The 25,310-nt window shown below is 51.9% G+C and overlaps 1 protein-coding gene across 2 annotated transcripts; it reads left to right on the forward strand.

Moving 5' to 3' along the window:
* The first annotated feature begins 1,009 nt into the window (after window positions 1-1,009).
* On the forward strand, window positions 1,010-25,310 carry TRAP1 (TNF receptor associated protein 1). Of its 2 annotated transcripts, XM_041407194.1 has the most exons (18): window positions 1,010-1,025; window positions 5,291-5,458; window positions 6,584-6,666; window positions 7,055-7,195; window positions 14,959-15,030; window positions 15,711-15,871; window positions 16,678-16,787; window positions 16,971-17,044; window positions 19,283-19,438; window positions 19,743-19,863; window positions 19,988-20,057; window positions 20,219-20,366; window positions 20,845-21,030; window positions 22,087-22,225; window positions 22,692-22,777; window positions 23,663-23,808; window positions 24,163-24,235; window positions 24,501-25,310. In XM_041407194.1, the coding sequence occupies exons 2-18, from the start codon at window positions 5,380-5,382 to the stop codon at window positions 24,600-24,602; spliced, it is 1,947 nt and encodes a 648-aa protein (XP_041263128.1). In that variant the 5' UTR covers window positions 1,010-1,025; window positions 5,291-5,379; the 3' UTR covers window positions 24,603-25,310. The 2 variants fall into 2 exon arrangements, with proteins under 2 accessions (XP_041263128.1, XP_041263119.1); XM_041407185.1 differs by lacking the exon at window positions 1,010-1,025 and having other exon boundaries at window positions 5,242-5,458.

A 25,310-nucleotide genomic window follows, 5' to 3' on the forward strand; every position in this document is an offset into this window, starting at 1 on the left:
GTGGGCACGGTTCCCTCCTGAAAGCTCCTCGGTCTGGAAGTGGTTAGTGCTCACCGAAAGAGACCTGCTCCATCTTTTATTTTTGGCTGTGGTGTTCATCGAGGCTAGGCTCTGCTCTCACACATGTTCCAAATTCGGCTCTCACCAGCGTGGTACATTTCCTCACTCACCCACATCCCATCCAAAGCCTTTGTCCAGTACCTCGGCCCCTTAGATCTCGGTGATGTACGCTAAAACAGCCCCGGTAGGAGTTTGAGAGAAATGGGAAAATGGGATGTTAAGAATTGGCCCAGAGCAGAGCAGGGTGCCGGCCGAGGTGTGGCACACAGGGGCTTCCTGAGGCTGCTCCCAGCCCGGCGCAGCCTGTCCTCGGCCCTCGGCCCCTCCGTGGGGAAGCGGGGAGAGGCACGGTGCACCGAGCTCTGCCAGCTGCCATGGCCCAGCTGCTGCCGCGGCCCGTCCCGCGGAATGGGCTCCCTGTGAGGGCCGCTCACTGGGAGATACCCGAAGGGTGTCTTCACAGGGAAAGCAGGGTGCGTTTGTAACCCGTGTCTGACTCCCTTTCCTAACAAGTCCTCAGAAACACGAATGGGATTTTAACCATCACAACAGGAGCGGTTTGGCAACGGAGTCCTGGGCTTGACGTCCGACCTCCAGGAAGAGCCCTGGAAAGGCCCCCGTGAGGGGACCCAGGCGGGGCCCTGAGGGGACAGATCCCGTGCCGTGAGGGGAGCGAGCCCCGGAGCCCTGCAGACGCCCGGCCGGGGCCGTGAGGGGAGCGAGCCCCGGAGCCCGGCAGACGCCCGGCCGGGGCCGTGAGGGGAGCCGGGAGGAGCCCTGAGGGCAGCAGCGCGCGCGGGCTGAGGGGCAGCCTGACGTCACCGGGCGCGCGTCACGCACAGCCCGCGCGCGAGGGACTCCGCGCGCCCCCGCCCCGTGACGTCATCACGGCGCGCCGCGGGAGGGCAGCGCGGGCATGGCGGCGGCGCGGGGCGGGCGGTGTCTCCGGCCGCGCCCGCCCGCAGGTGAGGGGGGACGGGCGGCGTGAGGGGCGCGGGCCCCCGGGCTGAGGGGGCGGCCGCGCCTCCGTGGCTCGGCCCGGACGGCCGCGCCTGCCCGGAGTTGCGCTCGGCCGCGTGCGTCCTCTGGAGGTGCGGAGGGTCCGTGTCCCACGGGCAGCGCCCCGTCGCTCTCGGCTGGGTCGGAACGGGCGCCGGCCCGGCAGCGCGGGAGCAGCTCGCACAGCGCCCGGCGAGCTGACCCGAGACCGCCCAAAGCTCGTGGGGCTGTGCAGGGAATAGCGCGGGCTCGTGTCGGGCAGGGAGCGCGCTCAGCCGCTCCAGGGCCGTGTCCTGCCTCGTCCAGGGTGTACAGCATGCTCAGATCGGGTAGCACGGTGAGGTCAATGCCCTGGCTCGTGTAGGGGTATATAACGTAGCCATGTTTGTGTCCTGGGTCATACAGCACTCCCAGTCCGTCTCCTGGCCCAGTACCTTCCTGAGAGCAGAAGGCAGCAGCGTTGCTGTTCTCTGGCCATGTCACTACCAGAGGGGTTTACAGATGAGCCTGAAGGGTGCACTTGAAGTTTCACCTCAGACAGCTGACAGGAGTGAATTCTAAGAAAGTCCAAACTCTGAGGCCTCAGTTACGGGAGGTGCTCCCTTAACAAGGCCCTCGTGGGCTGGAAATGTGCCTGTGAGCTGCTTTGAACCGAGGCATGGTGAGGAGTGTCCTGCCTGTCTCCTCCAGCAGCCCATGCTGTGTTTCCTTATCTCTTGTGGCCCCTAACTGACAGATCTGCATATTGTTGGTGTGGTCTGTGGTTTTCCTGCAGGTTATGGAGAGAAAATGTGACAGGGGAAATTGTGTGACAAATAGGGTCACTTTCAGGGTCGGGTTGTCAGATTTATTGTGTCACACAGTGCCACTTGGGTGTTTCTGGGCAATCCAGCTCTTCCTCCACAGAAATCCCCAGAGGCTTGTTAGCATCCATGTCTGGGAACAAAGCTGCTGCCTGCGGTGGGTTAGACACTCCAGCAGAGCCCGAGTTTTATCCCCCAACCTGTCATTCAGGCCCTCAGGGAAGAAGCAGCGAGCAGAAGCTGTGTGGGGTGGGGATAAAGAGGGAGGGGCAGGATTCTCCTTTCGCTTGGGTCCAGGCTGCAGGGACAGCCCTCCCTTCCCTCAGCGGGCCAGCTGGCAGGGTTTGCTCTCACCATTTCCGAGGCTGGAGCTGCTGCAGAGCTTTGCAGGAGATGTGTTGGTGTGAGTGGGTCATTCAGGGAATCTCTTCTCCCCGCATTCTCGGGATCCAGTGCCCAGCTCGGGAGTGCTCTTGTGTCAGGAGATCTGAGCTGGGAGTGTTAATTGCTGGAGCTTTTTCCTGCACAAGCTTCCCTGGGCTCCTGCTGACCCAAATTCTTCTCTTTTGTTCTGAGCCACAAACTGCTTTGTGCAGGGCTTCCCACCATAATTCTCTGGCTGTGCTGGGCTCTGCTCACTGCAAGGGTTTTTCCAGAAGAGGCTGGGCTGTGCTTCCTGGGGGTCTGGCTGGGGGATCGCTGAGGTGGCTGGATTGAAAGGAGCTCCTGAGGGTCCTGGTCTTTGCTGTGAGTGTGTGAGGCAGGTCTGTGGCCGTGGGCACACTGGGATCACAGAGAGGTGGAATTTGGGCTGTGATGTGGGTTTCTCCATCCCTCAGGGTGCAGTGATGGGAACAGGAAGGGGTGTGGGCTGTGGGGAAGCTCCACATTTGATTAACTCAATATCAAAAGCCCTGATTTGCCCCAACACATCACAGTGCTTATCTGGGGCAAGAGCCATTCCTTCTTTGTTGCCTGGGCTGAGGAATTTGTTTCTGAGGCTCGTTATGAGTAGCACATAACCTGTGACCTCAGCAGGTGCTTCTCAGTGGCTGTTGTGTGCTGATAATTGTGGTTTTCCACCCAGAATAGCCAAGAGCCTTTTCTGCTCCCTTGCTCCAGGCAAGGACTCTCGAGGCAAATGGGCTGAAGGTGCTGCAGCTTGTATTTAATGAGCTGTGTCTCCCTGGCATGGGACAGGCTGTTAATTAAGGAGGATAAGACCAAACATTGCACAAATCCAACAGTAACTTCCGAATTGATGGGTGGTGATTTATTATTGTGCTTTGGAGGTAGGGAGGCAAAAAAATGTGAATACATCAACAATTATAAATAGCCAAAAATAAAATTATAAGTAGCTGTAGCTTCTAGAGTCAGCTGGTGTTCATAGGCTGAGGGGTGACCTGTGTGGGGCTCAGGTTTTGCTGCCTGGACATCTGATGATAGAAATGAACTTAAGGTTTTAAGCTGCTGCTGAGCTGTGTCTTTTTCAGATCCTGGAGTCAGAGAGAAAGGAAAATTCTCTGTTTTATTTCTGCTGTTTGGGAGGTGTGTGTGCTTACATACGGTGCAGTATCCTACAGCACCCAGAATAAAATGAGTACAAATGCAAATACCTAAATAAAATATAGACCCTGAGCTGCAGGCCCTTCCCCTCTGAAGCTTGAGGGGCTGGACAGTGAGTGCTCTGCTGCTCTCCACCTCAGCCAGGGCTGTTTTCCACTTTCCCAGGCAATCCCAGCCCAGGCAGTGGAATGGAAGTTCCAGAAGGTGTCCTGTGATAATGCAGCAGAGCTGCTTGTGACGCAGAGAGCAGTTATGTGTGTGGGAGGTGTTCAGATGCATTTAGAACTATTTGTGGGCTCTTTTCTTTAAGGGCAGAATGACTGGGGAGTCATTCAAGCTTCTGGCTGGAGAAGTGGATCTTGATTCAAAGCTTTCTGTGAGGAGGAGGAAGAATGAGGACTGACAGCCTCTGTCAGCTCTTGAGGATGAGGTGCAGGAGACAGAAGTGCTGTTAAAGCTCAGGAGTTCATGTTCATCTGGTCTGGAGCAAGTGAGAGCCCAGCTTGATGGTCTGGAGCAGCAAGACCTGTTCTTTTCTGATCACACTGACTGTAGAGCAAGTGAGAGCCCAGCATGATGGTCTGGAGCAGCAAGACCTGTTCTTGATGATCACACTGACTGTAGGACCTGCTGTGGGGGACAGGAGGTTTGCAGGAGGTTTGTGAAGTGAGCTTGAGCTAGAGGATGAGGGATGTTGGTGAAAGGCTGGAATGCAGGGTTCACTCGAGGGCTGTGGCAAGGTGGAGGAAGGTTCAGGAGGGCCTGAGCTCCCTCAGCATGTCAGCTGGCCTGGGGGGCAGGGGATGGCCTTGGAAGCTGTTTCCAAGGAGGTCACAGATGTGCTTTGGGACTCTCACCATACTAATGGGGTTTGGTTCAGTCTTTGGCTGTTTTTGTACCCAGTCATCTGAAGAAAGGACCCCTTGAAAATGTAGGGTTTGCCTCCTTCTCTTGCTGGATGAAACACCAACAGGCACAGAGTGAGCTGTAAGGAAAACCTGAGCTTGTTACTGCTTCCAGCCACTTGTGCTGCTTATCCATGTTCTGGCTCTGCCCAGGCTGTCCTGGTCCCTCCTCTGCTTCCCAGATCATCCAGCCTGGTTATGTTCATTGTAGCACTGGGGGAGGCCAAGATGCTGCCTTCCCCAGGGCAACTGCAGGGTCAGGTCCTCACCCTCTGGGATCCTCTCTGGCATTCCCCCAGCAATTCAGAAATCACTCCAAGGAACAGGCTTTGGACAGAGGTCTGTGGTGCTGCAATGGTCTTTTTGTGACCAGGTTTGGCTTTGATTCATCTCCCAACAGAGAGAAGACTTTTGGGTTCACCTGGGCATAATGAAAGGAGGAGAATTGGGAATCCCTGACCTTAGGGGGGCTTGTGCCATTTCCTGGCTGGTCTCATTTTCCCCACTGATTTTGTGACTGCTGGCCTTGCTGCTGCTGCATGTGCTGCTTGCCCTGGACCCAGCTTTGTTGGGGGGTGTAATCCCTGTGCTTGGACAGTGAAGGGCCAAATATTTATTGCCAATTTATATTTTCACAGGCAGTGATGTGAGAGTTGTCTTCAGCTTAGCCAGGTAACAGCAGTGAAAGCTGCAGACTGCCTCTTCCTGATTAATTCAGTGGGAAAGCCGCTAATTGTCATCTTCTGGATAAAATTTTAATTCAGAAGAGCCAAAGTAGCAACTTGCCCTTTTTATGCAGTGAAGGCAATTCTGAAGGGGAATGGTGGGTGTTGGATTGTGAGGGAGTGTTCAGACAATGTAACTCCCATGGGATTACCTAGGTGGGACTGCTGAGGAGTGCTCCTGTTGGTGCTGGACTTGTGATGAGTGTTGAAATATCTTCATTTGTGTCTTTAGCAAAAGGAGCAGCATGTCTGCAAAGACAAATTCTCCACCGCTGGAGCCTCCAGCACAACGTTCCTGCCTCCAGCATTCCTGCTGTCAGGATGTACAGCACACAGACAGCAGAGAGCAAGGAGGAGGAGCCCCTGCACACCATCATCAGCAACACGGAGAACGTGAAAGGTGGGCCTGGCACGCGTGTCTGGTGGGGACGCTCTTGGGGGGCTCCTGGGTCAAGGTGTGGTGCAGGTGAGCCTTCCTCAGCAGTGCTGCTGCCTCTGGAGGAAGTGCAGGTACTGCTCACCGCATCCTTTCCATCTGTGTTGCACCCTCACCTCCCAAAACCTGGGTGTGGAGGTCAGCATGGCCTTTACTGAGAAACAAGGACATCAAGACTGCATCCACGGGCTTAGCCAGGCAGTTGATGGTCATGTGTATGTGTGGAGGCTCCACAGGCACTGGAATTGTCTGAAAAGACTTTTCTGTCCCAGAAGCAAGCTGTGCCTGCCCAGGTCATTGCTGTGGATCGTGGAGGTGTGATGAGAGTCCTGGTGTCAGCCCTTTAGCTAGAATGAATCGCTTTGCACAGCTTCGGGGACAGGTGCTCTGAAGCAGTCTGAGCAATGAGTTATTCCAGCACAGAAATAACATCTGAACTCTGTGCCTCTGTGGTTTTCCTGGAGGTACTTTTGAGAATGCCAGGCTGTGAAGTCCCTGCTGGGGTTGATGTGCTGGCTGCCCACACTCCAGCTTCACCCCATCCCTGGGGGATGTATGTCCTCGCCTGCAAGGCATGGCAGAGGTGATGTGGGGCTTGTGGCTGTTCCCTGTGTTTTCCCAGAGTTTTCTAATGGCTCTTGCAGGAGAAAGGAGTTCTCTAATGCCTCTTGCTATTTTTAAAAGGCCAAGGATGGTCTTTCAGCTGAGATGTTTTATAGTTTTAGTTTTTTTCTGAGGAGGTTTCTCTTCCTGGACACAGTTCCATACCTGCAGGGGAGGCTGCACAGATGTGTTCATCCAGCCTGGCCTTGGACACTGCCAGGGATCCAGGGGCAGCCACAGCTGCTCTGGGCACCCTGTGCCAGGGTCTCAGCACCTTCACAGGGAACAATTTCTTCTCAATATCCCATCTAACCCTGCCCTCTGGCAGTGTAAAGCCATTCCCCCTTGTCCTGTCACTTCAGGCCTTTGTCCAAAGTCTCTCTCCAGCTCTGCTGGAACCCCTTTAGGCACTCAAAGGAGCTCTAAGTGCTCACTGAGCTTTCTCTTCTCCAAGCTGAACAACCCCAACCCTAACCTTTATTCCAGGTGCAGCCTCTAAACATGAGTTCCAGGCTGAAACAAAGAAACTGCTGGACATTGTTGCCCGTTCCCTGTACTCTGAAAAAGAGGTAAGACACCCTCAACTTGCGGGGAGATTTTCTCTTGGCAAAGCCCTGCCTCTGTCAAGGGATACATCCAAAATGGTTCAGCTGGGAGAATAACTCAGTTATTCAGTTCCCAGTGAGTCCTGAGCTTTCATGTCAGGCTTTCTTGAATTATGTTTTCTTAAGACACCTTGAAAATGTCTTTTTGAAACAATTTGTAGGTATAGCCGAGTGACTCTGAGCCTTGAGCCTCTGCAGTTTCACACTGAGTTTGGACAAACTGTTCTCCTGGCAGATAATGGGGAAGCACAGTTTGGGGAGCTGGAGATTAGTTTGTGAAGGCAGTGATCTCCCAGGTCTGGGAGGGCTGTGCAGGGCCAGGCTGCAGGGTCAGGCTGTGTCTCGTCCCCAGGTGTTCATCCGGGAGCTGATCTCCAACGGCAGCGATGCGCTGGAGAAGCTGCGGCACCGGCTGATGACGGAAGGGAAGGCCTTGCCGGAGCTGGAGATCCACCTGCAGACAGACAGTGGAAAGGGAACCATCACCATCCAGGTAGTTCCCTCTGCTAACAGCAGGGTTATTCCCTCCTGCTCTCATCACTGCCCTTGTCCTGTAAGAGTCACTGGAAGCTGAGCAGCAGCACAGTCCCCAAGCCTGCCCAAATATTCTGTCCTCAGCTGGGCTGTGGTTCATGAGGCTGTAACCCCAGGACTTGATGAGAAACCAGTAATGCTATCTGCTCCCCACTAGTAGCCATAGGAAAATTTGCTGCTCCTTCTTTCCCTATTGAGAAGTACCAGTGGCTTTTCCCCCAGCACCCCTGCCTAGTGCACTTCTCAGGTTGTGTGAGTTTCTCACTAGTGGGCAAGTAGTGAACCTGGTTTCCTCCTGACCTTTGGGGAGATTTTCATGCACCTCCTTAAGTCTGGGGTATTACATAGTTGCTTGCAGACCTTGTCTCTCCCCTGGGTGAGGGGAACTAAATGCCAGGGTGGTGAGAAGACCTTCCCGTTCCTGCCTGTCTCTCTCTCTTCCTGCTCCAGGACAGGCTGAGTCCAGCTTCTGGACTCAGCCTGCCCTCAGGCACAGTTGGGTCTGGAGATTTGGACAGTAGCACAGCACTCACCTATGCCCAGGTTTTGGTTGTCCCTGCTGGTGACAAAATGCTGACTGGGAGGGAGACAGTCTGTAAGAGCAGTCACCTGTGGGCCTCAGTGTGGGGAGGGATGTGGAGCTGGGCCTTCTCTCTGTACTTTGATCTTGCTTGTGGCTCTTGTCCAGGGTGGGAGGCTGAGCCTCAGTTTTGGTGTTTTCTTGGCAGAGCTCCCAGTGTAAAAAAGGCAAACTGGTCGTTTTCCTTGTGGAGCTGTGTCGGCCATGAGCGTAGCTGTGAACGCTCCTAGGAGAGCAGAGGAGGATGAAGCAGGCAGCCCTGAGTGACCGTGGCAGGTCCAGGGGAGATGTGGCACAGACAGAGCACACAGGCTGATATTTTTCACATGGGGCAGAAGCAGAGGGGGCTGTTGAAGGCTGCACAGTTATTTTATATTTCTATTCCTCTGCGGAACAAGTGCTGCAGTTGCCATGGGGAAGTTAGTGCTTGTCAGTGGGCAACACAATCACCAAGCAGAGACTCTCAAAGCCTGGTGCAGGGGCTTTGCTATTCCTGTCACACTGTTGCAATTTTCTGACTCCTATGTAACACCAGTTGCTTAAGAAGCCTTCCTTTAGCCCCAGGCAGGGGGGTCATTCCTGCCTTTCACCTTTCCCTTTTGACATTGTAGTGGACACAAAGCATCTGACTCCATCAAGACATTGTTACCTCTCATGCCCTGTCCCTGTGGAAGCTCTCCCCTTGTTTGGCAGTTTGGTCGGAGAGCTGCTTGCCCACCTTGCAGGGTGCCTCTGATGCCATCCCAGTTAGATGGGTTAGGGATTGAGCTTTTTATAACCCCTGCCTGGCTGCCAGTGCCTCTCTAATGCCATTAAATGAGTCTTAACTAGGAAGCTTTTAACTGCAGCAGTCCTGGGCTGTGGGGAGCACTGAGAACAACGCTGCTCCAATCTCTTTAATAGCTTTGCCTTCTCCAGAGTGCCCAAAGCTCCTTACCTCCAGTCAGGGGGTTATTTATAACTTCCTGAAGAAGCAAACTGCATATAATGATTACTGTGAACAAGAGTCATTCAGACCATTTCTCTGCCTTTCAGGAATGCAAAGGTGAAAGAAAGCTTGCTGCAGTGATTGAGGCAGAGATAGATCTTCCGTTTGCCATTGTTTTGTTTTCTGTACCCACTAGAACCTACCAAAAAAGAGCAGCAGGTCCCTCATACATGACCCATAGCAATGGTCAGCCCTTTTTTATTCCTAGGAAGGTCCCATTGTCTCACTCTGACCCCTGGATCCTTCTCAGATCTCCATGCTGCTCTGTGCCTTTGGATCTGCTGAATCTCTCCCCTCCTCTTCCAAGCCCTGTAGCATCTCTGTGTCTCACTGAGCTGAGGAAAGGCAGGTCTGTAATGTGTGATGGCCATTACAGGCACATTCCTGGGGGGTTGTGTAGATCTGGTATAGGACTGCACTCATCTCTGTTTGGTGACTGCAGTTCTCCTTCTTCTCTGCCAGAACTGAATTCCAGTCATAAGCACAGCAAGACTCAGGATTCTGACGGATGTCCTCATTCAGGAATATTCCACCTAAGCATTGCAGTGTAGTTACTGCTAAGAGGGACGTGTTAACTGAGTTCCACCACCTTGCTTTCTTCACCAAAGTCCTGTTGTTTTAGCAAATTCCACCATTTCCTCCATCCCTTTGGAAACTGCCTCATGTTTCTAGGACAGCTCCATCTGTAGCAGCCACAGCCTGCAAGGTCAGAGTGGTTAAGAAAATCCATTTGAAAATGTGAGGGGTGTGTTTCCAATGAGAACAGCTCTGCAGAGCTCTGCAGTTCTGCGTGCTGAGGCTTTACCAATGTGATTTTGGACCCTTTGAGGTGGGAACAGAGAGCCTCTTAGAGACCCCAAGGCTCTGTGAGCACAGAACTCACCTTCAGCACCTGCAGGAGGTGACAGGCAGGTGACAGGCGCTTGGCTGTGCTGTGGTGGTGTTGGAGCTGTGCAGTTTTTGCCATGCTGCTGTGCCTGGTAGTGATGTGTGAGCTCAGGGCTGCAGCCCTTCTCCTTGCTGAGGCTTAATTTAGGGCTAGGACAGTTTAGAGGAAGTGGTTTGAAATGTATACAGAGCTGATGGCTGCTGCTGCTGCTGGGGGAGGGAGTGTGCTTGCTGTTCCAGCACGGCAGAGCAGCGTGGTCGCTGCCAGAGCTTGGGCTGCTCAGTTCCCTTTGTTGGGCTTTCATCTCTCTCTTACTGTCATCCAAAATCAGTGTCTGTGAAGCCACAAAATCACCAGTTTGCTGTGCTGGGAGGAGTTAAAATGACTGCAAACACCACTCCTCCCTGCAACAGCTCCCTGTATCACTGAGCAGATCTTTCCTGCCTCACCAGTTACAAACAGCCTGTGACAAGGACTGGGCTGTGCTGGGGCTCCAGTAAGGATTGGGCTGTTTGGGCTGTAGCAGGTCAGGGCAGATGCACCCTTGTGTCCCACAAAGCTTGGGGCAGGTGGGGAGCACGTCCCCCTCCCCTGTGGGATCAGGCTGCAGTAGAGAGGGTGACCTGCACTGCAGCGTCTGTGTGTCACTTGGGCTTGAGGAAGCAAGAGATGGACAGCTGGAGGTAGAGGGGTAAATGTGGCTGTACTTTAGCAAGTCTTAGGTGGAATTAAACCTACAGAAATGTGCCACAGATTGCAGGGATGGGCTACAGCTTCCAGTGGTTGCATCATCTTTAACAAATAAGCCCAGGACCCAGAAATATAAACACATCTCAAATAGCCTGTGGCCCAAGGAAGGAAGTGCACAATCCTTTAGTTCTCTTCACGGCAGAATCAGAGCATATCCTGTATAAAAATGGGAAATTCAAAGTGGATGAAAGGCAGTACTTTTCTGCACAGTGGGTATTTAGACCTGCATGGGTGGAGGCTGAACCTGTGGTTTTGCAAAGGAAAGCTCAGGCTCTCTGCTTTGGACAACTTCCATGTACTAGGCCAAGATTACCTCGTGTTCACAGGCATCAGTTTTATTCTGGCTTTTCATCTGCTGGTTGCTGCTGCTGCAGATGCTTTAATGATTCTAAACCAGAACGTTGCTCTAGTACAGCTGCTGTCCTGGTCTTGTGAATTGGAAGTCTTTAATCAAGGTATTTAAATAACAGTGGGCACATTTGCTAATCAGACATTTTGGGATTTTGTTACTTCATCAACTGGTGAAAGCAGCATGTCTTTATAATATATTCGGTGTTCTTCTGATGCCCCATTGAGGTTTTACACTGAAATAAATGTTTCAAGTGTTTGTTTTGCAACAAAGCAAGGTGAAAGACACAATAGTTCAGCCAGGTACCTCTAACTGGGAGCATTCCTTCCAATGCAGTCATGGCAGGGGCAGCAGTTAATGGCTGCTTAATGGGTTGTTAGGTGTAAGGAAGCTCTGCAATACTTTAAATTGGACTCAGGTAATGAGCAAAGCTAAACTAATCTTACACAGCAGGTCTCTGCAAACATCCAGCACCCTCACCACAGGGTTAGAACAAAGGGCTCAGAAGGCACAAAGGTGCAGGTCAGCAGCAACTTTGGTACCTTGGAGGTCTCCACACATAAAAAGGTGCTAAAAACAAAGTTCAGCTGATGTCTCTTTGGGGTAAATGTTACTGAGTTTAGTTCCAACACTTGTGGCCACCAGCCCTTCATAGTCTGAAGGTCTGCAGCCTCTTTGTTGTCTTTTATAGAGGATGGTTTGGGGAGGATTTTTACTCTGCACCCTGAGAAGTACCAGAGGAGAAATTCACCCAGGTGAGGAGGTGTTGGTTCTGCTGGGTAACAGCAGGTCTTCTGTAATTAACATTCAGCTAATGAAGGGCCAGTGCACTGAACTGTGTGTCTTGGTCTCTCCAAGCTGTAGAGAAACACTTGGCATGTGGAACTCTGAGCATATCCCTCACATTTTGTAATTTGAGAAGCCCCACGTACAATTTGCTTTGTGCTGTTACAAATAGCTCTGCTGTGGCTGCGGTCAGCCTGATCAAGCTTTTCTGGCAGGCTGAAGGGAGGGCAGAACTGTGTGCAGGGGAAGAGAAGTTGCAATGCTGATGGAGCAAAGGCTGGATGGTGGTGGGTAGAAGGAGTTTGCTGGGGTTTGTGCTGCCGTGGTGGTTCCTGGTGAAGGTGCCCAGCAGCCAAGGAGCAGCTGGTGCAGCACAGAGCGGTGTGAGAAGGGCAGTAGAAGTTCCACCAGCTGCTTCCTTGGATTTCATGGAGCTGGAGCTGCCAGCACTTGTGTGGGCCCAGCCTGAGGTGGCTGCTCATGGGCAGGTTCAGTTGCTTCCCATGACTGCAGAGTTCCTGCTCTGCAGAGCTCAGCTCCCATCTCTCCTCCGCTGCTGCTTTATTCCCATTCCCCTGAGCAGCTCCATGTGGTGAAGGGAGCCAAAGGGCACTGCAGGAAACCTGGACATGGCAAGGGTGGGTTGAATCTTGATGGTGTCTTCCTCCTAATCCGCCCAGGTGTTTTCCTGCAGTAGGGAATGTCTGCTTTGCCAGAATCTTCACTTTCTGCTCCCCCTGTCAGCATCCCAGCTGTTTGAGCCCTGCTTTCTTTGTTCATGAGATTCACCCTCATCAAAGCAGTCTCCAGGAGTTGTCATTAAGCGTTCTGCAGTAAGTTTGGCAGGGCATTAGGAATTCAACAGCCAATAAATTAATGGGCTATGGATGTATTTTTTTTAACACACTGGAATTTGGGAATGACATGCTGTGCTATAAATAGAAGTGGATCAGAGTTCTGTTCAGGGTCTGGCATGAAGAAAAACTGAACCAGATGCTGAAAGCTGTTCTTTCTGCCTTTTTCTTCCCTGGGGAAAGGGACCATGTCAGATTCCTGAGATTTTGCCATACGCTGTTTGTTTTCCTTGGCTTTTGATCTCTCGCTGTTGAGATCTTACTGGGCATCATCCCTGTTCTCAGCCAAAAGGCTGACTGGCTTTACTGTATTTAACCAAGGGAAAGGGATTGCTGTGCCCTGACTTGTGGGGGAAAGGAAAATGTCTTACCCACATGGCACCTCACAAGCTGAGCAGTTCAATCCTTCCGTGCAGTTAAACACTGCATTAAGAAATCCATACTGCCATTAACTTACTTTGGTAGAAGTAAGCCCAGTAAATGCTCCATGGGTGGCAGAAGTCACTCTGGCACCTCACCTTCGAGCCACCTAGCAGCTGCCAGCTCTGTTGCAGCTGATTTTGCTGACCCTGCACACCAAATCCCACCCCTGTTAAGGCACTGGGGATGTGTGAGCCCACTCTGCATGTGCCAGCTGCTGTCAGCTGCAATAACCATGCTCACAGGTAATCAGGTAGAGCTGAATCCCTCATGGGAAGGAGAATCACATCTCACTTGGCTACTTTTCACCTCAGAGAGTGGCTCAGAGAACATGTAACAGTGGGTTCTTGGGATGCTTGTGTTGGGTAGAGAAGCTGCTGGGATTTGGGAGGGGGAATGGCACTTTTTTCTTGAGAGTGGCATCCTGGAGGGCAGTAGGCCACCCTTTGTTCTGTGGAAAATGTGTGTGGAGCAAGTCTGAAAACACATTGGACAACAGAAAGGGAAAGATTTTTGCTGGGGTCCTGTGTGAGAGGGTGGCCATCTCTCACTGGGGTTTGCTGTTACCTTTGTTGCCTTGGTGTGTCATGCAAATTGAAGTTGCAGCCAGGTTTGAGACTTACTGCAGCCTTTTCTGGGTGGTGCTGCTGCAGGCTCTGCTGCCTGAGATGTGTGAGCTGCAGGGAGATGTTTATCTGCATGCAGCAGTGCAATTCTGGAATAACCTGAGGGTGACAAGGAGCTGTGTGCCTCTGAAGCTTGGGCAGAGCATTACAAAGTGTAGCTGGTGCATTGCATTTTGGCTGGGATCAGGCTGTTCCCATGGGAATGCAATACCCAGCTCTCCTGGACCTTGACAGCTCCATACTCACACCATGGAGCGCAGGGTGAGGGGGAGAAGAAGGGGGGAAAGGCAGAGCAGATGGAGATCAGTTCATGTGCTGCTTGCAGACACGGGTCTGCATTACCTGAGAGTTAAGGGATTTGCTGCTCTGCTGCTGATTCCCAGTGTTCCACATCTGCAGATTGCAAACAAGCTGCTTCTCTCTGCTCCTCAACTCCCCCTCAGACCAGTTCAGGAATGGAGGGTGTATCTATGCATGACATCTGGCACCATGGGGCCATGGCTGGGTTGGCATCTCTTTCCTGCACTGCCATCCTGTGCTTTTTAGAGGGATGTAGAATCCAGCCTGTCCTGGCATGGTTTTATCTTTCCTTGAGAAATGGCCAGAGTCTCTGAGCTTTCTGGTGGTTTGTAGGCAGCTGTGGCTGCCCCTGGAGCTCTCTGCCCTCTGAGTCTGGCCATGGGCAGATGAAGTCACAGCTGGAAGTCTGCGATGTTTATCTGCATGCAGCAGTGCAATTCTGGAATAACCTGAGGGTGACAAGGAGCTGTGTGCCTCTGAAGCTTGGGCAGAGCATTACAAAGTGTAGCTGGTGCATTGCATTTTGGCTGGGATCAGGCTGTTCCTATGGGAATGCAATACCCAGCTCTCCTGGACCTTGACAGCTCCATACTCATGGAGCACAGGGTGAGGGGGAGAAGAAGGGGGGAAAGGCAGAGCAGATGGAGATCAGTTCATGTGCTGCTTGCAGACACGGGTCTGCATTACCTGAGAGTTAAGGGATTTGCTGCTCTGCTGCTGATTCCCAGTGTTCCACACCTGCAGATTGCAAACAAGCTGCTTCTCTCTGCTCCTCAACTCCCCCTCAGACCAGTTCAGGAATGGAGGGTGTATCTATGCATGACATCTGGCACCATGGGGCCATGGGGGGGTTGGCATCTCTTTCCTGCACTGCCATCCTGTGCTTTTTAGAGGGATGTAGAATCCAGCCTGTCCTGGCATGGTTTTATCTTTCCTTGAGAAATGGCCAGAGTCTCTGAGCTTTCTGGTGGTTTGTAGGCAGCTGTGGCTGCCCCTGGAGCTCTCTGCCCTCTGAGTCTGGCCATGGGCAGATGAAGTCACAGCTGGAAGTCTGCTGCTGGATTTATTACCCAGGGGGAAAGGAGAGGGTGGGAGTTGGAGGTAGAAGTTGCTTGGGTGCTGTTTGCTGGAGCAATGATTCCCTGCTGATATTTGAGCTGCAGTTGCTGTTTCTTTTCAGGACACAGGTATTGGGATGACCCAGGAGGAGCTGGTTTCTAACCTTGGTACCATTGCTCGATCAGGCTCAAAGGTAACTTGGGACAAGGATCCTTCTCCCTCCCTTAGAAAACTCTTTTCCAGGTACAACCACTTTTGTTCTCCCAGTAATTTTTCATTCCGCTTTGTCCCTTGGCCCTCAGCCCAGCTGTGAAATTACACCCCTCTTGGAAGGTGAAACCTGCCTGTGGAGTCTTTTGGCTCTCAGTGGTCCCTGCTGTGCTGTGGGAGGCCCAGGGAGCCCAGGCAGTGCTGATGGGCCCTGTGTGTAGCACTGCTGCACCCACTGCCCTCACTCCAAACACTCTCCTGCCCAGCCATCCTTACAGAGGGGCACCCACCCACTTGGCATTTACCCCATGTCCAGGGGAGCAGCAGCTCTGTCCCCACAGCAGGGTGTTGTCCATGTGTACCTGATTTTTGCTTTCATCTCTGGAGGCACCATTTTAAAGTTTCCTGCTCCTGACTGACCGAGCTCTCACTTGTTTTCCTTTTACTGCTCTAAGCAGTGCTCCTCTTTTCCAGAGGTGCAGTTCCTGTGGAGAAACCCTTTTCCTTGGGAACCTTCCTAAGAGCAGTGATGCCAGGAGCATGGGGTGAGGGTGCTGGACTGCCAGGCTGCAGTGCCTGAGGAGCCCAGCTGGGGATTGATCACAACCTCCAGCAATACCTGAAGTCACTGTGTGCTGCTTTGTGTCTCCTTTGTTCCTGCAGGCTTTTCTAGAAGCTCTGCAGAGCCAAGCTGAAGCCAGCAGTAAAATCATCGGCCAGTTTGGAGTGGGTTTCTATTCAGCCTTCATGGTGGCTGATAAAGTGGAGGTGTTCTCACAGTCAGCAGAGCCAGGCAGCCCAGGCTACCACTGGTCATCTGATGGGTGAGGCTGCAGAGTGGGGTGGCAGCATGGGGGGCTGTGTCCAGACCAGGCATGGCCTGAAAGCTCTGCAAAGAAAGGGCATTTGTGTTCTTTCAGGTCCTGGCTGACTGGTTTAGGTCCTGCTCTAGTTATAGACAGTAACAAAGCATGGCCAAATGTGCCAGTGTGGAAACTGCAAGGGCAGAGTTGGTTTGACAGAGTACCTGCCTCTCCTGTTCCATCCCTGCTGGTGGGCAGTCAGCCCAGGGGGCCCACAGCACAGGGACAAACTGAACCTCCTTGCTCTAACCATCCTCTGAGGTTTGGCTCAAGGCACCCACAGAGAGCAGAGTTTGTGCAGCACTGGGGTCTGCAGGCACATCTCCCTGTGGCTCACAGCTGTGTGCTCATTCTTTGCTTTTTGCTTGAAGTTGCAAACATCTGTGATGGCAAAGCTATGGGCTGCTGGACATGTTGAAATTGGAGCTTCTGAGGGTGACAAGCTCAGCATCCCCTTAAAATTTCCTCAGAATAAAGAATTTATGACATTATTTAAATTCTTGAGAAAACTGTGACACCAGACTGGTTTGGGTTTTCAGTAGCTAGTGTCTTTGCAGAGCAGTGTGTCCTGGGTCTGGAGTCGCTGTGGGGAAAACAGCCACATGGTTTTTGGGGTTTCTCAGAGGCATAATGAGCATTGAAGACTTTTTTGTCTTTTTCTCTTGGCCTTGAAGTGCTGTGTGCTCTTAGTTGAACAAACAATTTCTCTGTGCTATCACGAGTGTACCTGAGGCACAAACTGACACAGTGTTTGTTTCTAATCCTAGTTCAGGGATGTTTGAGATTGCAGAAGCATCTGGGGTCAGAGCTGGGACTAAGATTATTATACACCTCAAAGAAGACTGCAAAGAGTTTGCAAATGAAGACCGAGTCAAGGGTGAGTAGAGGAGGGGAATGCTGTTACCCCTGGGGGTCTGTGGAGTCTGTTGGTGCTCACAGATGGAACGTGAATTTACAGTTTTCTCCTCTCCTGCAACTCCTTTCAGCTGCTGTTACTGAGGGGATTCCTGCTATGTTATTTCCACAAAGGTGACCCTTCTGTGTCTTCTTTCCATTCCAGAGGTGGTGACAAAATACAGCAACTTCATCAGCTTCCCCCTGTACCTCAATGGGAGAAGAATTAACACGTTACAGGTGAGGTGGGGGCCACAGGCAGGTCACTCATGGAGATGAACCACTGTAATGCTCCACTGGAGACAGGAAACAGCATAAAGCTGTCCCTGGAAATCAGGGCAGGATTGTCCAGGATATCACAGACCTTGCAGTGATCAGTTAATTAGAACAAGAGGAGACAATCCAGCTGAAGTCATACCTGCAACAGCTTCTTTGCATTTATTGTAGAAAAGTCTTGGAGATCAGCAAGATCTGTGCCTTCCCTTGTCCTGAACTGTTATTTCAGTGCTCTATAATGCTTATTCTGTTCGAGCCACGTGATGTGTTAGTGCTGTAGGGATTGCTCATATTGCTGGTGTGCTGACATCTCTCACTGCAGTTCTTCCTGTCCTTTACATGGAATAGCCACTGCCAGGGAGTGGTTGGGGTTTTTCAGCAGCTCACAGCCTTATTTATTCCCAGCTCCTGGCTGAGCACTGCTTGATGCTGGCATTTTCTGACCACTGGCATTATACTGCAGCCAGATCCATTTTACTCAGATGTTCTTGGCCCAATTGCAGGCATCACTTGGGAGAAATTAATTATCTTTAAAACAGAAATCTATGAATCATTTTCCTTCAGCATCTCCTCTTCTGATCGTTTAAAGCTTTCTCACCTAAGAGAGCAGTTAGAGAGCATGTGTGTGGCTTTCTTGTTTCCTGGAATGTGGCACTGACTGCACAGACTTTCAAGACTGTATTTAAACATTTTACCATGTTAATTTATCTAAGGTTCTGTAATTGGTGTTATTAGTCACTGATTATTTATTTGGATTCCTGCATAATAGTGTTTCTGTTCCAAAGGCTTTCTAGTTCTGCCCCTTAAATTACAAAACCAGAAATAGCTTTAGACAGCTGTTTGCTCTCTCTGCCTGACAATCAATAGAACAGGCTCCCTGGAGAAGAGCAGTAGTAGAGCAAGGGCTGAAATGTCCTTAATAGAGTCATGGACTTTTATCTTCTTATCAGAAAGTCTGTTTTCCCTTGGGTTACAGCCACAGCTTTATTCTCATTATGCTCCCACTTCATGCCTTTTCTTTATCCAGGATCTTGGCTTTGTGTTTTTCCACACATCAGCATCAGTTCACTGCAAACAGAGCCACAGTTGGTTCCCTGGTGGGGTTTCTCCTCAATGAGCTCCTGAATGCCCACAGCATGGAGCTGGGAGCTTCTCTGGTTTAACTGGGATATCTGTTAGCTACAAGTGAGCCCCTGAGAATGCAGCACTTTCCCTAACACAGCTACTGTAGAGCACCTTAGCTCCCAGTGAGTCCATAATCCTACCTGTGATCCTGCAAGCCCTCCAGGACACTTGTGTGTGCTGGAAGTGAGGGGAAGTCACCTGTGGAACAAGGCTCTGAGGCAGAGGAATCCTTAAGGATTTCAGGGCTGCCAGGGACCTGAAACCCTTGGGCTCTGAGGGTGGGCTGGATGTTGGTGCTGTCCCCAGAAATCACTCCTGTCACTCATTTGTGCTTGAGTGGCAAAGAGAGGCAGTGACTGAGATGGGCTTCACCCAGCTGGAAACACACAGTTCTGCATTGAGTCCCACATCTTTGTTGGATGCAAGTCTTTTGCTCAGGTACTGGAAACTGAAACATGCTGTGAGCATGGGCTGAGTGCTTCAGAAAGCACTGGGGGAGTTAGAACAGCAGCAGGTGGAAGCTGGAGCTCATGGCTTCGGTGCATGTGTTCATGTGGGAAACACTGCTGGAGCAGTGACCCTGCAGTGGTTCACAAAGCAGCTCCCAAGCTGCTGAACAAATCAGCAGAAGACAGTGCAGAAGCTGCTTCACAAGCTCTTAGCTGAGACAGTGACCTCCATCAGAGAGGCAGGTTGGTTGCAAAAGGCTCACTAAAACTTTTGCTTTTCCTTTGCTTGCTGGTTAGGCCTTGAGAACCTGACCAGTACTGCCAGTCAGTTGAGCTGTGGGATCTGCCCAGGATGGCCACTGGCAAGTGCAAGGCAAAGGAGGTCAGCCAAATCCCTTTTGTTTTGGGCTAGACAAAGCTGCCCTATGTATGTTGCAGGGCAAGAGTTACCTCTGAGGGGTGGCCCAAGGCCAGATGAGGGGCAGTAGTTTGTTCATTGATCATGTGCCTGAGCCACATCTCGCTGCCAGGCTGTGCAGAAGAGTCTGTTTGAAAGGTTCTGTTTCCCTGCTCCGGCATCCTGGAGGCCACAGAGCTGATGGGAACTGTCCTCCCTGCTCCTGCACAGGCTCTGTGGATGCTGGAGCCCAAGGACATCGGCGAGTGGCAGCACGAGGAGTTTTACCGCTTCATAGCGCAGGCTTACGACAAGCCCCGCTATGTCCTGCACTACAAGACCGACGCTCCCCTCAACATCCGCAGCATCTTCTACGTGCCCGAGCAAGTACGTGTGCTGTCCTGGAACGTGGGGCGTCTGCCCAGCTGCTCTGAAAGGGGAGAAGGGCAGAGCTCCTTAGGGAAGGGAGGCAGATATGGCTGCAGGGAGGAATATCCAGTGTGGCATCTCTGCAGTGGGCTGAGGGCTGCAGGGTAGTTGGGATACTGAGCCATGTCAGGAGCAGGGGGATGGTCCTAGGGAAGAGAGCTAAGATTTCAGCTCTCGTTGGGTTCAGTGTTGTAGGGAAGACCACAGTGTGATGAGGGCACCTGCACAGTGCTGGTGTTACCTCCTGTCTCTTTTCCTGCAGAAGCCATCCATGTTTGACATCAGCAGGGAAATGGGCTCCAGCGTTGCCCTCTACAGCCGCAAAATCCTCATCCAAACCAAAGCTGCAGACATCCTGCCCAAGTGGCTGCGCTTCCTTAGAGGTGTGTGAGGGACCAGGAATAGCAGGTTATGGACAATGGCTTCCACAGGGATGAGGCAAGGGCTGCCCTCCTGAGCCTGGCACTTGTGTTTGCATCACTGTTCAAGGGTTGCTTTGTGTTCCAGGTGTTGTGGACAGTGAGGATATACCCCTGAATCTCAGCAGGGAGCTTCTGCAGGAGAGTGCCCTGATCAGGTAAGCAAGAGTATCTCTGGACTGAGGTACAAGGAAAAGATACAAAGCCATGAGGGAAAGGGGACAGTGGACTCACTACAACCCTGCACAGAGAGACATTTAACTAAAATGTCTTGTCTGGCTCTAGCAGTTGTCTTTAAAAAGGCTTGTCCCTCTTGCAGGAAGCTCCGTGATGTTTTGCAGAAGAGGTTGATCAAGTTCTTCATTGACCAGAGCAAGAAGGATCCTGAGAAATATGCCAAATTCTTTGAGGAGTATGGGGTATTCATGAGAGAGGGGATTGTCACGATAGCAGAGCAGGATGTCAAGGTACTTGTCTTGAAACACTGCAGCTGATGAGAAAGATTACCATGAGCTGGGATGAGGGAGACTGCTACTTCCCATGGAGCTTGCATGGCCGTAACTTGTGTTCCTGGGTCTGCCAAGAACCTCTGCATTCTCTAGTGCCTCAACTTTCAGTCTTTCTGGTGCTGCTTCGCATTTATTTTGAGACCCTGCAGAGTCTCTGTACCCACACTGTTGTCAGCCCTCCCTGGTGCAATGTCAACTACAACAGGCAATGGGCCTTCCCCTCCTGTTGCCTAATTGCCATTTCCAGGAGAGCTTGACCTACATCCTGTCTAAGTCACTTTTCTGCCTCTTTCATATCTGGAGCAGGAAAGGAGGGATTCAGAATCCCCTGAGCCATTTTGTAGGGCTGCCAGGAGGCACAGGAATCCTTGGGGCTGGGAGGGGTTGGGTGGAGCTCAGTGACCCAGCTGAGCTCACAGGAGCACGTTTCTTGCAGGAGGACATAGCCAAGCTGCTGCGTTTCGAGTCGTCGGCGCTGCCCGCGGGGCAGCTGACCAGCCTGACCGACTACGGCTCGCGCATGAAGGCCGGCAGCAGGAACATCTACTACCTGTGTGCCCCCAACCGGCACCTGGCCGAGCACTCGCCCTACTTCGAGGCCATGAAGAAGAAGGACATGGAGGTGGGTGAGCCGTGGTGCCACAGCCAGGGGAACACCCTGAGCTGCTGCAGCAGTGGTTGGGGCTGGCTCTCAGGGCTGGCTCTCAGGGCTGAGCAGGGCAGCGAGGCCTGTGATGGAGCCCTGCCAGCGTGGTGCCTTTGCCTGGCCCCCTCTGCCTCTGCTCTGTGGCGTGAGGCCAGGAGGGACCTGTCACACACTCTTAACTACAATGTTAAAAAAACCATTCAGCTGTTAGGAGTATGCAATGGGGCCATGAGAATGGTGAAGGGCGTGGAGGAGAAGCCATATGAGGAGCGGCTGGGGGCACTTGGTCCGTTCAGCTGGAGAAAAGGAGACTGAGGGGAGACCTCACTGTGGTCTTCAACATCCTCACAAGGGCCAGCAGAGGGTCAGGTGTCGATCTCTTCACTCTCGTGACCAGTGGCAGAACCCAAGGGAATGGCTGGAGCTCAGCTGGGAGGTTTAGGTTGAGTATCAGAAGAAAGTTTTCACCCAGAGATGTTAGTCACTGGGACAGGCTCCCTAGGGAAGTGCTCACAGCACCAAGTCTGTCTGAGTTCAGGAAGCATTTGGAGAATGCTCTCAGACACAGGGATTGCTGGGGTGTGCTGCACAGAGACAAGAGTTGGGACAGTGATCCTGATGGGTCCCCTACAACTCAGCATATTCTGTGATTTAGTACTTGTACAGACACTTGGTTCTTGTATCTGTTTCCTACCTTTGCTGGACCCCAGAGCAGGAGCCTGGGAGCTGCTGTGCAGGGCTGTGATTGTGTTACAGTTGTCCTCTGTGGGCTGGTGGCCCTCTCAGGACTGGAGTCAGTGCTGGTTCTCACTTTCCCTGGGCAGCAGACTTGCTCAGCTGCAGACCCGCCACCTGTGGTAACAAATCCCTCCAAGGGTTTGCTTTCACGTCAGGCCCTGAGTGACAGTCACTGTGGGGTTGAACCTGTGAGTTTCCTGTGTGATGTTCCTGGTGTTTGGTACAGAGCTGCCTTGGGAAGGAGGGAATGCTGTTACATCCCAAACAACGTGTTGCTGTCTGTTGTTGGCACAGGTGCTGTTCTGCTATGAGCAGTTTGATGAGCTGACACTCTTGCACCTCCGGGAGTTTGACAAGAAGAAGCTGATCTCTGTGGAGACAGACATTGTTGTTGATCACTACAAGGAAGAGAAGTTTGAGGAGAGCCGCCCAGGTACTGTGAGGCTCCCCTGTCCCCTCCTGCTGCACACTGTCCTGCTACCCTGAGCAAGTGAGGGGACACCTTCCTCCCCTGCTCTTGCAGCTCCCGAGCAAGAGCCTTCCACCCTCCCATTCTCATGGTCTGAGGCAGCTCAGAGTTGTTGCAGACTGGATTCATCTCACATGATCAAAGTTCAATGGAATGTCATGTGTGGAGTTACCATGATTTTATTTCAACCCCATGCATACATCTGGTGCCCAGACAGAGGCAGGCAGCCCCTGGCAAGGCATGAGCCTGCCCTCTCTGGGTATGGCACAGTCTGGGATGAGGATGTGTAGGTGTGTGCTGAGTGGTGCTGTACTCCCACTCCCACAAGAGAACTGATCAATGGAAGTGTGAAATGGAATTGTAGAAACTCAGCTCATTGTCCATTGCACACTATAGATACACACTCAGATGTGCCCTCTTTCCCTGCCAGCTGGAGAACGTCTGACAGAGAAGGAGGCTGAGGATCTGATGGCCTGGATGAGGAATGCCTTAGGCTCTCGAGTCACTGGGGTGAAGGTGGGTATTCTGTGTCTGCGTAACTGAGTACAGGAGATCCACAGAGGTAACGATCTATGGAAAAAAAAATGAGAGGTGGCTGGGGATCTGCTGCCACAGATTCTTCTTTGGACCCTGTGGGAAGACATTCTTCTCCTGCCTCCTGTGTGTGAGTGGTGTGGATTTGTCATTGGATGGCATTTGTCATTGGATGGTCAGTGTGGCAGCAGAAGCAGCACATCTCAATTTGTATTGAGCAAAGCCCACATTGCAGTCAGTGCTCAGGTTACCAGAACAGGCTGGTGACTTTTCTTCCTTGTGGACTAGAAAGGTGTATTGGCAAGGAATGCTTTGGGTCCAGCTGCAGCCCACTGCCTGTGGACTGTGAGGCCATTTGGGTCCCCATCTTTCCTGCTGGGCTAGGCAGCTCCTGTGGGATGGGAATGAACCATGTGAAGGCTTGGTGTGGATCTGTGCTGAGGAGACTCCAAGTCCTCACACTTTCCCCACATGTCCAGCTTTCCACATCGATAACAGTCTTTTGGAAGTCTCATTTTGCAATGTCTCGTATTGTTCTGCTGAAGTGCTGAGTTGAGGACATCAAAGGTTTTTGCAAGTTTGTCATCCTTCACTTCTGTTTCATTTGTGAAAGTTTTTTCAAGTCTCTCTCAGAGTATTTGCTTGAATGGTAGCCTCCTTCACTTCTGTTTCATTTGTGAAAGTTTTTTCAAGTCTCTCTCCCATAGTATTTGCTTGAATGGTAGCTATGTATTAAGGGCTGCCAATTTTACTGCAGGCCTCTATCATTTGGGGCAAGGCAGGACTGGGATCTTGCAAGCCTCAGATGACCTTTTTGCATTCTGGATGCGTTGTCCGCGGCAGCCCTGACCGGTGCTTGTGCCGCAGGTGACCACGCGGCTGGACACCCACCCTGCCATGATCACCGTGCTGGAGATGGGCGCTGCCCGCCACTTCCTGCGCATGCAGCAGCTGGCCAAGACCCACGAGGAGCGAGCCCAGCTCCTGCAGCCCACCCTGGAGATCAACACCGGGTAAGGGGGGACAGCACCAGCACGAGGCCTGGGACACAGCAGCCTCTCAGAAGTGGAGGCAGAGAGGAGGCAGTGTAAGGCTGCCAATTAGCAGAGTCCTCCCTATTAAGTGCAGTCAGTGCCACAGAGCCTTAATCTTTGAGGCTGTGTGGCACCTTCAGTGTGCCCCCACACACAGTGTGCAGTCCTCTGGAGACCATGGAGATTGTGGGGACTGATAGAAGAAAGAAGCCCCAGATCAGGAGCAAGGAAGTTGACTTTGGTGACCCACTGTGACTTAGCTGCTCATTCTGGGAATCAATTTCTCACTGTGTCCTAAATCAGCAAGTCTCAGTGTTGATCTCTCTCTTACAGGCATGCTCTGATTAAGAAGCTCAGCGAGCTGAAGGACAGTCAGCCTGATCTGGCCCAGATGTTGCTTGACCAGGTGAGAGCCAGACCTTCTCCAAAAGCAGCACCATCCTTCCCAGAACCAGCATGCAGACCATGCATGGCAGGGAACAGGGTGAACCATTACAGTGGGCATCCTTCTGTGGTCCCTGGGTATTTCTGGGACTTGTGATTGATGTTGTCCTAGCAGGTGCCCTAGAAGACATTCTTGGTTTCAGCATGCAGGTCCTGGGAGGGACATTCCCTTCCTCCCTCAGGCAGGTTGCTTTGGTGCTTATTTAGTGCTTTCCTCTCTTTTTCAGATTTATGAGAATGCCATGATTGCAGCAGGACTGAATGAGGATCCCAGGCCAATGGTGAACCGGCTGAACGAACTCCTCACCAGAATCCTGGAGAAGAACTGAGCCCCAAGGACTGAAGGGTGAACTCTGTGCTGACCTCTTGCCTCAGGCACAGCCACTCAGCAGCTGCTTGCAGGCACTGTCCAGCACAGGTTCGTGGGCAGAGGGCAGGGAGAATGCTGGGAACATCCAGCCTTCCCTGCACAGGGAGGAGCCACCTGTAACTATCAGATCCCACGTCATCAGCTTGTTCAAAGTGCAGTGCTCTTAGTGGGGACAAAATCCAGAGGTTGTTGCTTAAATAATGTGCCCAAATTTCTGACATGAGCCTGAAAAGCCTCATTTCATACTGTTTCTAAAAATGGCCTTTCTCAAAACAGATGTTGGCAGCAAGATCCCCAGTCAGGTCTGTGAGTGCACCCCCCTATCCACAAAATCCCTTCTCACCTTTGTGCTCTGAACAAGCACTGGAAAAATCAATTAATTAGTTTAGAAACCTCCAGGTCTGACCAGGCAGGAGGAGTTTGCTGGCATGGAGACAGCTTGCTGCCTTTGGCAGACACAGATACTGTTGGTGGAACATGTCAGTGCAATCCCATGGCAGAAAAGACCACTGAGCTGCTGGATAAGTGAGTTCATCCTGGTCTTGTGGAAAAAGGGAAGTAACTGGGAGGCAGCTTCCTGCTGTGTGGCTTTCTGGAGAGTCTGTGAGATAAACTGCACACCTAGCTGATCTGTATTTATGATAAATAAACATTGTTATTTTCCAGA

Source organism: Onychostruthus taczanowskii, unplaced genomic scaffold (assembly GCF_017590055.1).
Source record: "Onychostruthus taczanowskii isolate IOZ18803 unplaced genomic scaffold, ASM1759005v1 scaffold10, whole genome shotgun sequence".
Taxonomy (NCBI): domain Eukaryota; kingdom Metazoa; phylum Chordata; class Aves; order Passeriformes; family Passeridae; genus Onychostruthus; species Onychostruthus taczanowskii.